This window comes from Patella vulgata, chromosome 1, assembly GCF_932274485.2.
Source record: "Patella vulgata chromosome 1, xgPatVulg1.2, whole genome shotgun sequence".
Taxonomy (NCBI): Eukaryota; Metazoa; Mollusca; class Gastropoda; family Patellidae; genus Patella; species Patella vulgata.
In genome coordinates, this window is record NC_065879.2 from 76,901,244 (window position 1) to 76,916,674 (window position 15,431).

A 15,431-nucleotide genomic window follows, 5' to 3' on the forward strand; every position below is an offset into this window, starting at 1 on the left:
CGAAATGTAGTAAAGAAACACAGTTTTCGTTCCATCCGAACCACTAGACCCCGTTCTTTGTCAGGTATCATTCTATAGTGGGTGCCGCGATGTTCGATTTAGGTGTTGGTCGAGAAAGTTCGTCAAGATTTTCCGTCGTGTCTCCCTCTTGTATACTCGTTCGTGTTAAACAAAAAATAGAGGCCCCAAGTACACGTAAAAGAACCCTTGACAGTATAAGTTCGATATAATAGTTATCCGTAGTGCTGTTGTTCGGGCAAAATTTCGCTCATAGCACACTCTGTGATATATGACCATCTTCAGAAGACCAGTTGATTTAAAACAGTAGGACGTTAGCCCTTATTTTATTGCACAATGTACTATAAATCGTAGATTCTGTCACGTTTATTCTTTAAGGTACAATATTTCGATATCTAGTGGACGTTAATCATCTCTCTCTCTCTCTCTCTCTCTCTCTTTGAGTTGTGAGCCAGGTGCTATAATAGTCCCTGGAGATGAATTCCCATATACAAACTAGGCCATAGGGGATTTGATGATAAATTTGGACTGAAAACATATTCTAACTAATTAATCTATCAAAACGTTGCTTCATATTCCTCTCAAAACATTGTATTCGCGAGGAAATCCTCCAAGTTATAAAAATCCATTAAAAGAAGCCATGTTTGTGTCACATGACCTGGCTGTCGCAGTACCTAGCAACAGGAGCGACAGTCGGAAGAGAATTCATTTAATCGCTGTCCATTTATCATAAATATCGAAGCCTTAGTAAATTCTCGGATCATCCCCTGTCCGTCTTTTCCCGTGGTTTTTATCTCGGAAACTTTTTCCACGTCCGCTCGCCATCAAGTTTATCAACATATACATCAAGCACTCCCTGACACCAAGAGTTCAGGCAATCTACTCGTGGAACCTTTGACGTTACTCGAGCCAACAGCCCTTCATCGTCAGGCTGTCGATTACTATACACTCCCTCTCTCTCTCTCTTGCCTTGTACGAGCCCCATGGGTGTATTTCAAGGAATCTGTTATTTTTCTAGTAAGATTGGATATTTTTACTACCATATACACCAAAATTGCCATATTTTTTTTGCAAATAACCACCCGATAAATACTTTTCTTGGAAAAGAGAGAGAGAGAGAGAGAGAAATGGGGTTTAACGTCCACTCGACACAAACTAGGTCATTTTGGGACTAACATATGGTTTAATTTTATTTCAATAACTCGCTTGCGCGCAGGGGTCTTTAGCAGTGGGAGGAAACCGGAGGACCCGGAGAAAACCCACGAGGTTGGACAGGCGACCCTACTCCTTGTCACGTACAACCGGGGATTCGAAACCACGCCAGTCGACTCAATGACAGACTTTATGATACAGCGCGCGCACGCTAACCATTCAACCATTCAGCCATCCAACCCCCCTTTTCTTGGAAAATACTTAAAAAAATTATTCATGTTTTTTGCTTGAACAATTCTTACTCTTGATCCGGTGGCGTGAAAAATCCCTTGAAATGTATAACAAAACTCGTGGTATTAAATTACACATAAAAATGCATGGTAAACTTAATATCATGTCAACCTAAAGTGACCGTTCTAGTTTAGTCGGTATTTTGATCATTTTTTTTTTCTTTCAAAGCTTCATAACGTTATACTCTTCAAAAAAAAGATAGGTTGCCAGGCAACGAAACATACGCCCACAGCAGCTATATCGTCCGGGCAGTCAACAAGAGTTGTCGCATATTTTTACTTTTTTCGGTAATGAAACATTTATAATACATTAAAATCTGATTAAGAGTAACAACTCATTAAGTAATTATCAAAAAAAACCATTAGAATATGTTTGGTTTTTATAAAGTTCTGCCCCATACGAAACTTATAACATCATGGATTTAGCTGTTCAAGTCATAAAAAAATTCATTGAAAATCAATAGGCTTCTTCGTCTCATGACCTCAAACACTGTGTATCAATTAAAAGTCAATCGGGTATTAACTTTAGCCTCTAGAGCGTCCACAAGATATTTCAAGGTGATCAAGGGCCATAACTATAGCATTAATTATCGGAAATCGCTGAAAATCAATAGGATTCTTCGTCTCATGACCTTAAACACTGTGTATAAATTTAAAATCAATCAGATATTAACTTTAGCCTCTAGAGCGTCCACAAGATATTTCAAAGTGATCAAGGGCCATAACTCTGACAGTAATTATCGGAAATCGCTGAAAATCAATAGGCTACTTCGTCTCATGACCTTAAACACTGTGTATAAATTTAAAATCAATCCGATATTAACTTTGACCTCTAGAGCGTCCACAAGAATTTTTTGAAGTGATCAAGGGCCATAACTCTGGCAGTAATTATCGAAAATCGCTGAAAATCGATAGGCGTCTTCGTCACATGACCTTAAACACTGTGTATAAATTGAAAGTCAATCGGATATTAACTTTAGCCTATAGAGCGTCCACAAGCAATTGTGGGCGCCGGACCGACGGACCGACGGACGGAAGGGGTGACAACAATATACGATCACATTTCAATGTGGGCGTATAAAAAGAAACGCACAGCCGATATTTCATAATTCTTTTTTATTTGAACGGGATCGTTGTTTACATAAATCTTACTTGTTTTTTAATGGCATTTATGTAAGAATAAAAGAAATTCATTATTGGTTTTAAATATACGGTCACTAATTGTGACTGGTCATAATTTTTGCCGAAATTTATTTTGTCTTGATTGCACCAAGACACATGAGTTTAACAACTTCGCAAGCTTTTCGAATGAGACCCAAATCTAAGACCTTTCAATCCAGGGATTCTCGGTTTCAAAATCCGTTGCACATGTAAACACTCAACGAGCGAAGTGGTCGGTTACACGCCGTTGAATACTAGACAGGTGTAGCCAGGCTGCTGAATGTTTCCCAGAGTACCATATCTCGCCTTTGGGATAGGTACCGACAGCGAAGTTCAACACGTGACCGCCCAAGTTCAGGCCAAACAAGATCGTCACATCTGGTTACGTTAATTGCGGAAACGGTTTGCAACAGCGACCTCTACTGAAGCAGCAATTCCTGGACAGCATAGGATCTCAGACCAGACAGTCCATAGATGCCTACGTGAAACCGTATTACGAGCCAGACGTCCCGTTAGAGTTGTTGTTTTGAAATACACCGACACAGTCTCACACAAAAACTTTTGGTCTTGAAAGGAATTATTAGTGAGCAGAAATTCGGCCGTGTATCTGTTATCACTCGTCACATCAGTCAGTTATATAGAGGTATGACTCGTGTTTTCCTTTGGCGTTCGTCACTTCCGATTCAGGAAACCTGTATTACTCAGCTATCGTAGCAATGATCTCTGTGTTAAAATTATATTAGTTCTATCACATATCTGATAATGACTGACAACAATATTGTCCTTTAATAGTCAGTACTAATTACTTTGTTTATTACAAATGGTGATCGAAACAATAAAATACACGACTCCGGTAGTGATTGTAAATGTTCACTCTATCATAAATTTTGTATATTAGGATCCCATATTGTCACGACAAGATCACAACATCAATATTGATTGAAATGAGCCAATATTGAATTTGAATTCGTGTTTTTAATTTTAAATGTCATGGAAATATCGAGTTAGAGGTTTACAGTCTGAGCCGTCGTAAATTTTAAACGGATTTCTTCGATTATGAACAAACTACTTAACTTTGGTTATTATAAACTTACCTGTGTGTTTGATATCAACTCCCGTTAAATAAAATCCATTGCACAACTAAATATCCCAACGAATAAAAAAGTTCTCTCTTGAAACATTTGACGTATTTACTTGAGTTCAAGACAATATGAGTTTCGTCGCGTGTTGGGCGAAACCAATGTAGCGGGGGTGGTTTGATATTGACAGATAGTTTGACAACCACGTGTTGCAATTAAAACAAAGCGCGATCATTGCGATCATTTGTGTTTGCGCAACGAAAAATATCAACTGAAGGCAATTATTATTACATAGGAGATTTATATTGAAACCATTGATCGCCAGTCTATTAAATTTGATTCACAATGAAAGTATCACTGATTGCGCGGATATTCATAAAAATAAAGTCATATATAAACTAAAAATTTCCTATCTTTTTTATGTTATAAATAATTTAACAAGGATCATGAAGCTCACCACCGAAATTTCCGTGTGTATTGTCAATTTGATAGCACTCTTTCGATCAAATAATAACCGCTTTCAATAACATTTATAAGGATCATGAAGCTCACCACCGAAATTTCCGTGTGTATTGTCAATTTGATAGCATTCTTTCGATCAAATAATAACCGCTTCAATAACATTTATAAGCGTGTTGCGGCCGCCCTCAAAGTGCCTATTGAGTGCATGGGTTTATAATGCGTATTACATTGTCAGCCCATAGTTGTAAATACTCTGTATAAATCTATATATTATCATTGTATACATCATATTAAAGTATTAAAGATAGTCATGCGTAATATTTAAGGCCCGTAAAATGAATGTAATTGTTTTTGTCTAGCATGAGTGCTGTTCAAAAGAAAATTGCCCCATCCGAATCTCTAATCAAATAATTAAAACAAAATATTTCGAAAGTTCAAGTTACAAACTTTTGCAGAGATTTTACTAGAATGTAAAAAAAATGGTAACACGATAAAGGAATACGGGCAGTTATGTGTGTGAGCGCCCAAACTCAATACCGAGCCGAGACTTATAGCTTATTCTTATACAAAACTTGAATGGTCGTAATAGTACCGAAAAACGTTTCGATTTGCCATGCTGTCACCCCTTTATACGAAATGATATCTCCCGAAGAGTGACGTATTTTTCTGTGTAGAACGTTTGTGGGATTTCAATTTGTCAAGAGAGAACTTTTTTCTTCGTTGAGATATTTAGTTGTGCAATGGATTTTATTTAACAGGAGTAAATTTCATACATAAAGACAGGTAAATTAATAATAACCAAAGTTAAGTAGTTTGTTCATAATCTAGGAAACCCGTTTAAAATTTACGATGGTTAAGACAGTAGCTCCTTTAACTTTATTGAGCAAGCTACCAAACCTCCGTATGCCACTGATAACCTGTGTTGTGTTTCACTGTCGGTCAAAGGAGTTTCCGACGTGGTTTCCCCTTGTCAGTGGTGCAGGACGGAGGGCCTCCCGAGAACAGCTGTCTAGTCTTTCGGATGGGACGAAAATCCGAGGTCCCGTGTATATATTGGCGTGCACGTAAAAGATCCCTTGGCAGTTGGAATTCGATATAGTAGTAGGCCATGGTGCCGCTGCCCGGGCAAAATTTCCTTCATAGCACACTGTATGGCGTATGCCCGTCTTCATTAGCCCAGTTAGAGTAGAACAGTGGGACGTTAAACCCCGTTTCATTTCATTTCTGTCGGCCAATAAGTAAACAGACTTAACCATTCCAAACAACAATTTATTTATATCGTGCGATTCCCATCAATAGACGAAATAACACACTACGTCGACCCAAGTCGATACTTTATTTGGACAATTTTCAGGCGTGGTGCCCCCCTTGACAGTGGCGCAGGGCAGATGGCCTGGAAAGGGGCAACGTAAACTCATTCGGAGGGGACAAAAACTCGAGGCAACGTGTACACATTTGCGTGTACGTAAAAGAACCATTAACAGATGGAATTCGATATAAGAGTAGGCCGTAGTGCCGCTACCCGACACAATTTCCCCCATAGCACACTGTATGGCGTATACCCGTCTTCATTAGCCCAGTCGGAGCAGAAAAGTGGGACTTTAATCCCCATTTCATTTCATTTCATTTTGACGTCCTTTAGCTTCTTTAAAATCTACAACATGGGCATGTATTCACCGAGGATTTTTTTCGTATTTCACCGTATCACAATAACAAAGCCTCCATTGTGGGCTTACAGAAAGGTTGTTAGGAGTCCTGCAATGGTTCAACATAGTATTACAGCTCATAAGAAAAGACCTTTCATGGCTGAATATAGTATAAAGGCTCATAAGAAATGAAATGAAATGGGGTTTAACGTCCTACTGTTCTGCTCCTAAACTGGGCTAATGAGACGGGCATACGCCATACAGTGTGCTATGAGGGAAATTTTGCCCGGGCAGCGGCGCTACAGCCTACTCTTATATCGAATTCCAACTGCCAAGGGATCTTTTACGTGCACGCCAATGTGTACACGGGACCTCGGTTTTTCGTTTCACCCGAACAACTAGACAGCTGTCCTTGTCAGGCCCTGCGTCCTGCATCACTGACAAGGGGGAAACCACGCCGGAAAATCACGATGAACTTTCTCGGCAAATGCAGGGATCGAATACGCGACCTCCATAGAGCGCACCATTCCTCTCAAATTGACAGAATACATTATATCCACTGTTACCAAAGGTAGCCAGAACGTACACCTAACCCTCGGTCCATTGAAGTTATCTAACCTTGGTAATAGTCAGACTAAATACAAACAGATATATGTTGACTGTGTTCATACGAAACTTACTCAGTATGACTACAATCATCCCCTCTTGACAACTGTACACGAAGCTTGTTGGTCGACATTAGAGACTTTTGGCAAGCGTAAATTCCTGGTCCGTATCACGTATTCGTATGGGTTTTGTGTGTGACGTCATCAATGTGTGTGTATTTCGCATACGTGATACGGCACACGGATACGGCAGCGCGTATCGAACAACTTTCATACGGAAAAGGTCCGTATAACATTTTCATCTTTTTAGCGTCTTTTGTGCTACTTTTAGACGCTGAAATGTTATATCATAGCGTTTTTATGAATATATGTGTATTCTAGAACACGAAGGTGAATGTTTGATGTGATTTTAACCAAGATAAGGACTGGAATTTAATCATTATTTTTTGATGGGTTTTTTTATCGGAATTTTCATACTTTTCCTGTCTGTCTGCATGCTGGTTGATCTACGTGCTAAATTTAGGGGGCTGGACCTTGCGAATCTGTAAATGATTTTATTCTATGGTAAAGGGTATAAACTTTCTGAAATGATACATTAGTGAAACCAAAATTATTTAAATTTTTTAATAGCTCAGCGACGGTCGAGCGACTTCGCTCCCTCTTGGACATTTTAGGCTAGATACTCTGTCATCATGCTGTAATAGAACTAAGCTCGCAGCTCAGCGACGCATTAGTACGCGACGCGAAAATCGGCCAAAACTCTAAAACTACATTGACGCAACGTATCACGTATACAATACGGATACGTGATACGGATGGGAAAAATTCCGCTTGCCAAAAGTCTCTATTGTAATTCTTACGTCGACAATGTTAGTATACTACGAGAATTCATTATTTTTCTTCTGTTTTCATATTTAATCAAATTGAAAACTGATTATTTAGTTTTGTAAAGACATAAAACGGATTAGAAACTCATAACAAAATGGCCTAGACTGGGGTTTTCAACAGGGGAGTCGTTCAGGGCAGGGATCCATTCTAGATAGTTCTATGGGTGCAGAATGAACCGCGTTCTCTCCATTCTAAGCATAAAGGGTGTAAAACACCTGATCCATTATTAATACCGCCTAGAAGGGGGAAATAATAACGAACTAAATCGCTCTTTAAGGAAGTAATGGCAGCCCGTTTTTACCGTTCGGTAAATTTACAGACCTCCGTCATAGGGACATAAAGGCCAACTCGGGGCGTCTGTTAAAGAGTCAGTTTACAAGACCCTAACCCTAACCCTAGCGCAACATCGGTTCACCACACACACGGAGACTTTAAATCAACAAAACGAAATAATATTTCACGATATTCTGGATAACCGAGCCTAAAACATACCATAAGATACATATTCTGTGTCCATATAACGTCGTTGTGTCCATATAGTAGAGGTTATAAATGTACCGAACGGTAAAACCGGGTTGCCGTTTACCTCCTTATTTCGTTATTATAACCCCCTTCTAGACGGTAATGATATTGGGACAGGTGGTGTAAATCAAAGGAGCTCTGTCCATAATACTTATTTGCATCAAACTGATTTGTAAGTTCTTATGATAGGAGGTTAAATCAATATAATGGTGACAAGAATTCCATTTAGTTCCATTTTATATCAAGTTAATATAGTTTCAACTAGGTTTTTTTTTCTATTTTCAGACCACAAAAGCCGACATCAATATAATAATGGCAAGGATAATTCCAAGATGCAGCATTGCGAAATATTTAAAATATACTGTAGTCCTTCTTATTATATATCTAATTGTGGACTGTGTACATACGTGGAAAACACCGAAAAACAATTACATAAGGGACCTCAGTTCGATGTCAATCGATACAAACATGATGATAAATAAAGTATTAAAATCTTACGTATTGGAGTCGGCATCGCCAAAGAGAAGTTTCGATCCAAAAGAAAGCATAGATCCAATGCCGAACGACAAAAATGAAACCCAATCTTCAAACAACACCTATAACAATCCTATTGTAAAAGGTGGTAGTTTGAAGCAAAATTTAAAAAACAAATATGTGAATCTTGACAAAACTGTCAATCAAGTATTCAATGACAAAACTGTCAATCAAGCGAATCAAGTAATAAATAATAAAAATGTCAATCAAGTAACAAATAACGTAACTGTGAATCCAATTTTTAACGGTGATTATTTATTAAATAATGTGAGTGTATGTCCAGATAATTTAACAATTATCATAGTCGTTCATACGGCTCCAGATCATTTCATCCGTCGACAAAATATTCGTACAACGTACGGTTCAAGTACTACGTTCTTACCGTTCAACATCCGAACTGTGTTTCTGATAGGGAGAGTGAAAACTGTGGATCTAATAGTTAAAATTATGAAAGAGCATATTGAGTATGGTGATATCATTCAAGGAAATTTTATCGACACTTACCATAATTTAACATATAAAGCAGTCATGGGTCTACATTGGGTTTCACATTATTGTTCAAAAGTGAAATATGTAGTTAAAGTTGATGATGACGTCGTCTTTGATATGTGGAAGTTCTTAGAGGTGTTCCCTGCTCATAATCTACATGCTTCCAAGGCAATCTTTTGTAGGACAACATTAAAGGGGATTGTTCCTCGAAAAGGAAAGTGGACTGTGCCGAAAGATGTTTTGGTGGGATATAGTCATTTCCCTTACCCATTTTGTCACGGTATGGTTATGATTTATAGTGGGGACACAATTCCTCTTCTTTACCGAGCTTCGTACACAGTTTCTTTCTTTTGGCTGGATGATGTGTTTGTGACGGGAATGTTGGCCAACAAAGCTGGGGGAATCAAAATTATATCACAAACGAAAGATTTAATAATGGATCCAAGAATACCCGGATTTAAATGTTTACGAGAAAAGGGAATAAATTGTCACGTATTAGCAGTCACTGTGTCAGAGGATTCATACAATGCCACGTGGTTCGAGTTAATGAAGCGACATTTTAAAACGACACCGGTTGGACAAAACAGTACAACGTTTACCCCTCATTCTTGAATTACATGCAATCAATCGTGATTTCTCTTGTGAGATATTAGTTTATCGTCCAATAACACATTCTATAGTAGATATCGCTTGTGTGATAAATTACATAATATCCTAAGGAGATATCGCTTTATATGAATTTGATTGTTCAATTAAAAAGGAACTACTTTCTTTTAGTTTAAAGAAACCACTTTTTTAAAATAAAAAGTAACTTCTTTTTTTTTATTAAAAAGAAACTATTTTTATTTAATTGACCTTGAAGGAAACACTGGGTCAATATATAGGACTTTGCAATAGGTAAATTGCTGTCAAAAATGATGTGTCACTACGCTGTAATGTAATCAGGTTCAGTATAAGTGAAAGAATTATATTTATCTATTTGTGCAGGTAAGAAATGGTTGGGTGATAAATAAAATCTCCTACTCGTCTTTTTTGATGTCAAAAAATATCAACACCCGTCGATAAGGACACGTAGGGGATTCTCTATTTAACGCCCTTGTAAAAAGCCGGTGTTAAGATATAACTGATTATTTAATCAAATGTCAAGTGAAAACCAATAATATAACTAGAATTAGTGAGCAAACCGACTTTCAGTTAATCTTATAGAACTCAACTTATCACTAATCAAAGCCGGCGTTAAGATGTCAACTGATTATTTTTTTAAGCGTCAAGATAAAGATGAAATAAAATCACTAACAAGACGACTTCCGGTTAATATTATACAGCGCCACTAATCTCTAATCAACATAAAATAACAAATCAATCTAATGCTTTAATTTAATTTTACCAGAAGCAATGAACTGACTCAAGTGTGGCGATTGTCAGTTCCGTCTTAAAAATCTCAAAAATCTCAAACCTTACCTTGCAAAACGGAAAAATCACCCCCCCCCCCCCTCCCCTGCTCAGCTACATAAATATTTTTGTAAATCAACACTTTTTAGGAGAACAGTTTCTCGGCCGTGTTTTTTATCCTTTATCGTCAGATGTGAGACAGGGTGGGCATTCAAAGCACGAGATAATGATATAGACATTATGTGGTATCATGATTAATGCTTTGCATCCATGAATTTGAATCACAATGTCATTGTATTAATTCGTAATAAAAATTGACGTCAAACGAGGTGTTGAATTTCTCTGTTTAAAAAGCTCAATGTGTATATGTACATGTATATACGCCAAAATGACGATAGAGACCATGCGGGAGGGGGTTATGTATTCCCGTGCGAGAACAAGATTAGTGTCAGCCAATATTATATATGTGATTGTCTGGTTAAATACATTCCAAATATAATTCTAATACAAAGATCTATGCTATAGTTGATCCGTATCACAGATTTGAGGAATGAGGAAGTAATTCAAAAAAGGAAAACACGAGATATTCTTACTATTAAAATAAAGAGTGATAACCGATACACGGTCTGATAATTCCGTTGTAGTCGAAACGTTGTTCAGAACGAGCTATACATGCACCTAAAACGAATTGACTGTCATAAGATAAGTTGCACATTATAAGCAATGATTATAATTTATTCCGGCAATTCTATAACTATAGACATACTATTATTTTAGTTTCCTTGCGACTGTCTTGGGGATCACGTTGCTAAGTCGGTAAGACGCTGGCTCGCTAGCCTGGAAGTCGGGTGTTCGATTCCTGCATTGGCCGAGAAAGTTCATCCAGATTTTCGGGCGTGGTTCCTCCATGTCAGTGATGCAGGACGGAGGGCCTGACAAGGACAGCTGCCTAGTCGTTCGGGTGGGACGAAAAACCGAGGTCCCGTGTACACATTGGTGTGCACGTAAAAGATCCCTTGACAGTTGGAATTCGATATAAGAGTAGGCCGTAGTGCCGCTGTCCGGGCAAAATTACCCTCATAGCACACTGTATGGCGTATACCCGTCTTCATTAGCCCAGTTCGGAGCAGAACAGTAGGACGTTAAACCCCATTTCATTTCATTTCATTTTGCGACTGTCTCCGCCACATGGATTAATAATCGCAATATTGCAATGGAGACCAAAGAGAAACATTTTAAGCCTACCGCTTGTTCAGTAATGCTTGGCTTTTTTACTGGTGAATTTTGTACTGCCATAGATACATATCAAATATTTTAAAAAATCCGAGACAAGTATTTTCAAAACGGTATATCATTACAAAACAATGTGAATTATAACGAAATGTTTAAACGATTTAAGATTTAACACGTCGACCAATGAACCCAATGCTTCACACAAAACTTAAAAATAGAATACGTTAAAAAAAAAAAAAGCAAAAAAAAAAAGCAGTTGTGTTATTATCTATTGTTTTCAAAACGCGAAACCAATCTTATTCAGCATTCCTATACATAGTTGCCCGCACCCTTTCTTTCTTCCAAATACCTTGTGAACGCGATAAAGAGAGAGAGAGAGAAATGGGGTTTAATGTCCACTCGACACAAACTAGGTCATTTCGGGACTAACACATGGTTCAATTTTTATTTCAATAATTCGCTTACACGTAGGGGTCTTTAGCAGTGGGAGGAAACCGGAGGACCCAGTGAAAACCCACGAGGTTCAGAGCAATTTTAGTATGCCGGATTAAGTAGCCCCGACTTGTTACGGATGAGCAAAGATCTTTTGTAGCCCCGACTTGTTACGGATGAGCAAAGATCTTTTGGATTAAAATTATACTTGCAGTGGCTTTAACCAGGATTATCATATATATAATATTGGCTGATGCCAACATTTGTTCGTTAATGGGGAAATATAATACAGAAATATTAAAGATGAACGTAAAAGCTAATTCTGACTATTGCAGATCTTTCGCCTGGCCTCAAATGTTAAAATATAAATCAATAATTAGACATTTATTCGTATATGCCAAGCCCAAAATCAACTATCTAGATGATCGGAAGGTTGTGATTTTCAACGGATTTAAGTACGGTCGTCAGTTAATAATTCAATTTAAAAAATTAATAATCGAGACTCTGTATACTATCGTAGCAACGGTGGCAATGAAAATCGAGACAGAAATTTTCAGCATATTCCCTTTTTATTATGTATTTTATATAAAATTACAAAATGCATTTTTAATTGAATATTGAAAGTTCCCGTCGACTAGGAGGCTGGGTGTGTCACTTCAACACCAAAGGCCCTTTATATAAAAATTACATAATGCATCTTTAATTAAATATTGAAAGTTCCCATCGACTAGGAGGCTGGGTGTGACACTTCAACACCAAAGGCCCTTTATATAAAAATTACATAATGCATCTTTAATTAAACATTGACAGTTCCCATCGACTAGGAGGCTGGGTGCGACACTTCAATACCAAAGGTTATTCGTGCATCAGATTACTATCGGGTGTGGTTAGAACGAATTGAAAATCACGAGATGATTGCATATACTTGTATTATATGTTACATAGACCATAAGTAAAGAAAGATGGGTGAATTAAAGTAATGAATGACCCATTGATCGATTTTTTTTAAACAAGCATCCTTATTATAACATTAATGGTAAACATTATTGATTCTCTACTTATTGGATGGGGTGGTAAGCAGCGCTTCGATATTCTTACTTAATATTATATTCAAGCAATTCATCTAATACGCGTATTATTATTTACCTTCTTTGCTTAAAGGGGAATTAGGGAAGATTAGATAAAGAGCTCGCTATAATTAGTTAAAATAGATAATGTACAGAAAATATGCTGAAAATTTCAGTCAAATGGCTTCAATTTGAACCTAGGCTAGCCTCGATCGTCATTACTACCGTTGTTATGATAATAAACAAATTCTCGATTGTTCATTTTTGCGGTTATTACATCCACAACAAAACGTATTCAAATCCACTAAATATTACAGGCTAAGGTTGGCATCGAGAGTTGATTATAGTCTTGATAGATTACATAATGTCTAATTAATACACATTTTTAAAGCCTAAAGAAAGTCTTGCAAATAGGCAGATTTAGCTCTTGCATAATTGTATTAATATTGCTAGAATTTTTGCTCTTGAAATTAATGGTGGCAGTATATTTCATTAATTATTATCTTTGGCAAGTTGGTAGATTCACATATATGTAGAATTGTACTTAAATCATCTTACTTAAAAACTGACGGGTTGACACATAAAGTGTAAATAATGTAATTAAATCAACCTGTCCATAATATCATATTCATTGTATTGGACGTTAAATCTGTGATAAACAACAACTACATATATTGTTGTCTACGATATCACCTTAGGTGGAAATGGACGTAAAACTCTAGAAACGAACGAACGAACATATATGTTATCATTTGCTTGATAAAGACGAGACTATCATTGTCAAAACCTTGCATTTTAATAAACCAGTAATTGTTATTCCATAAATAGTGTTAGTGTGCTATAACGGGATGTTTTGTTACAGATACATTATGTACGATCTACATATAAATCTGTCTGTCACAGGTCTTAGTTTGGCTTCAAATGTTATTATAAACCATTATTTACACATGTATTAACATGACAAGCCCATAATCAACTCTTTAGACTATCGGATTTAAATTTATTTTGCATTTTGAACTATTGTCAAATTCGTTTCGCTCCATGTATTATGAAGATATAATGTTTTTAATTACATGTATATTTTTCGTGTTTCCCATGGGTATGCTCGTCAATCGATATTTACAGATACATAATATACCCTAATATATAAACTATTATAGCAAGAACGGCATACTTTTTACCCAAATCTTACATAATGTATCTTTAATATATAAACTTTAATAGCAAGAACTGGAAAGTTTCTAACTTTAATCAAATCCATGTATTCAAAAATCGTGGCTCGCGTAAAATTTCTTGGTAATTATTCTGATTATTTTCATTTAACCACTGGTTTTATGCAAGGGGACTCCCTTTCCCCTACTCTTTACTCCCTATATGTCAGAGACGTTGATGGGACATTAGAATCTGGGAATTGCAAACACTTGACAGTAAATGATGTAAACTTATATTTACTTATGACGCGGTGTTGTTAAGCGAATCCTCATAAAACTTTAAAAAAAAAAAACCATGCTATATACTATAAGCAATTATTGTTATGAAAATAATCTCAATGATAATGTATATTGGAGATAGAAAAAATCAGATAATACAGTAAAGTGAGATTAGGCAGAACTGATTTAAACGGTCATGAGATTTTAAGACAGTTAACTTATGGTCCAGTCTGTGCGCGTGGACATCATTTTGAAGATGTTTACCATTATATGCTCCATCCATTCGAGTGTCCGTGGACAAACTATTGATTTTCTTGTACTACTATTACATTGGTATCATAAAATAAAATAAAACAAATAAAATAAAAGAACGGAACGGACAACTGTATATATGTATAAATGGTTAGTTTATATTTTAGTCCCAAATGATTTGTATATTTTACATGTATATATTGATTATTATGTTCTTGTTGTGCAATGTTATGTATGTGTATTAAATTTATTTTTGTAAATTCTGGAGAGGAGTCATCATAGACTTAGCCTGTTCTCCAATCCATTTTCAAATGAAATAAAATATTGTTTACAAAAAATAAATGAAAATAAGTGTGAAATAGTTATCTATAAAAATGGTGGTAAAATTAGAGATAATGAAACCTGGACATATGGAGGAAAGATGTTGAAATTGTAAAATCATTTAATTATCTCGGGGTGTTCTTTAAATATACACTTCAAAAAAAGTTGGGGATATTGAAATGCAAATGTCTATGCAGGTTGCGATATGATAAATAGCCATGGACATTTGATATGCTTTGAGAGTATGTTCACAGATGAAGAACTTATCGCCCCAACAGAACCACTGAGCTGCACATGCGACACGCAATAGCGCCATACACGTGGGAGGGGTTCATTGTCAAATTTGACACTTCAAGGAAGGGTTGATGAAAACTGCCGCGTGCTGCTTTATCTATCCATGTTTGCTTTCCTATCGGTTCTTGCATACGATTTGCTGTTTAGCGTATCTTTGCTTTAGT

General features: G+C 36.7%; 2 protein-coding genes across 3 annotated transcripts in view; one reads left to right on the forward strand and one right to left on the reverse strand.

The window, feature by feature from the left end:
• The window catches only part of LOC130014335 (beta-1,3-galactosyltransferase 5-like), a 20,112-nt gene extending 16,188 nt beyond the window's left edge, over nucleotides 1–3,924 (reverse strand). Inside the window, exon 1 of the mRNA XM_056103386.1 lies at nucleotides 3,716–3,924. The gene's annotated coding sequence lies outside the window, so the exon portion shown is untranslated. The remainder of the gene's footprint in view (nucleotides 1–3,715) is intronic.
• LOC126830053 (beta-1,3-galactosyltransferase 1) overlaps nucleotides 1–14,968 on the forward strand; it is an 18,279-nt gene extending 3,311 nt beyond the window's left edge. The window contains exons 1-2 of one of the 2 annotated variants that reach the window (XM_050560270.2): nucleotides 4,793–4,945; nucleotides 8,109–14,968. In XM_050560270.2, the coding sequence (XP_050416227.2) occupies nucleotides 8,136–9,458 (1,323 nt within the window). In that variant the 5' untranslated portion in view covers nucleotides 4,793–4,945; nucleotides 8,109–8,135 and the 3' untranslated portion in view covers nucleotides 9,459–14,968. Of the gene's footprint in view, nucleotides 1–4,792; nucleotides 4,946–8,108 lie in introns of those variants that run through there. The other variant, XM_050560274.2, reaches the window with a different exon arrangement.
• The last annotated feature ends 463 nt before the right edge of the window (nucleotides 14,969–15,431 follow it).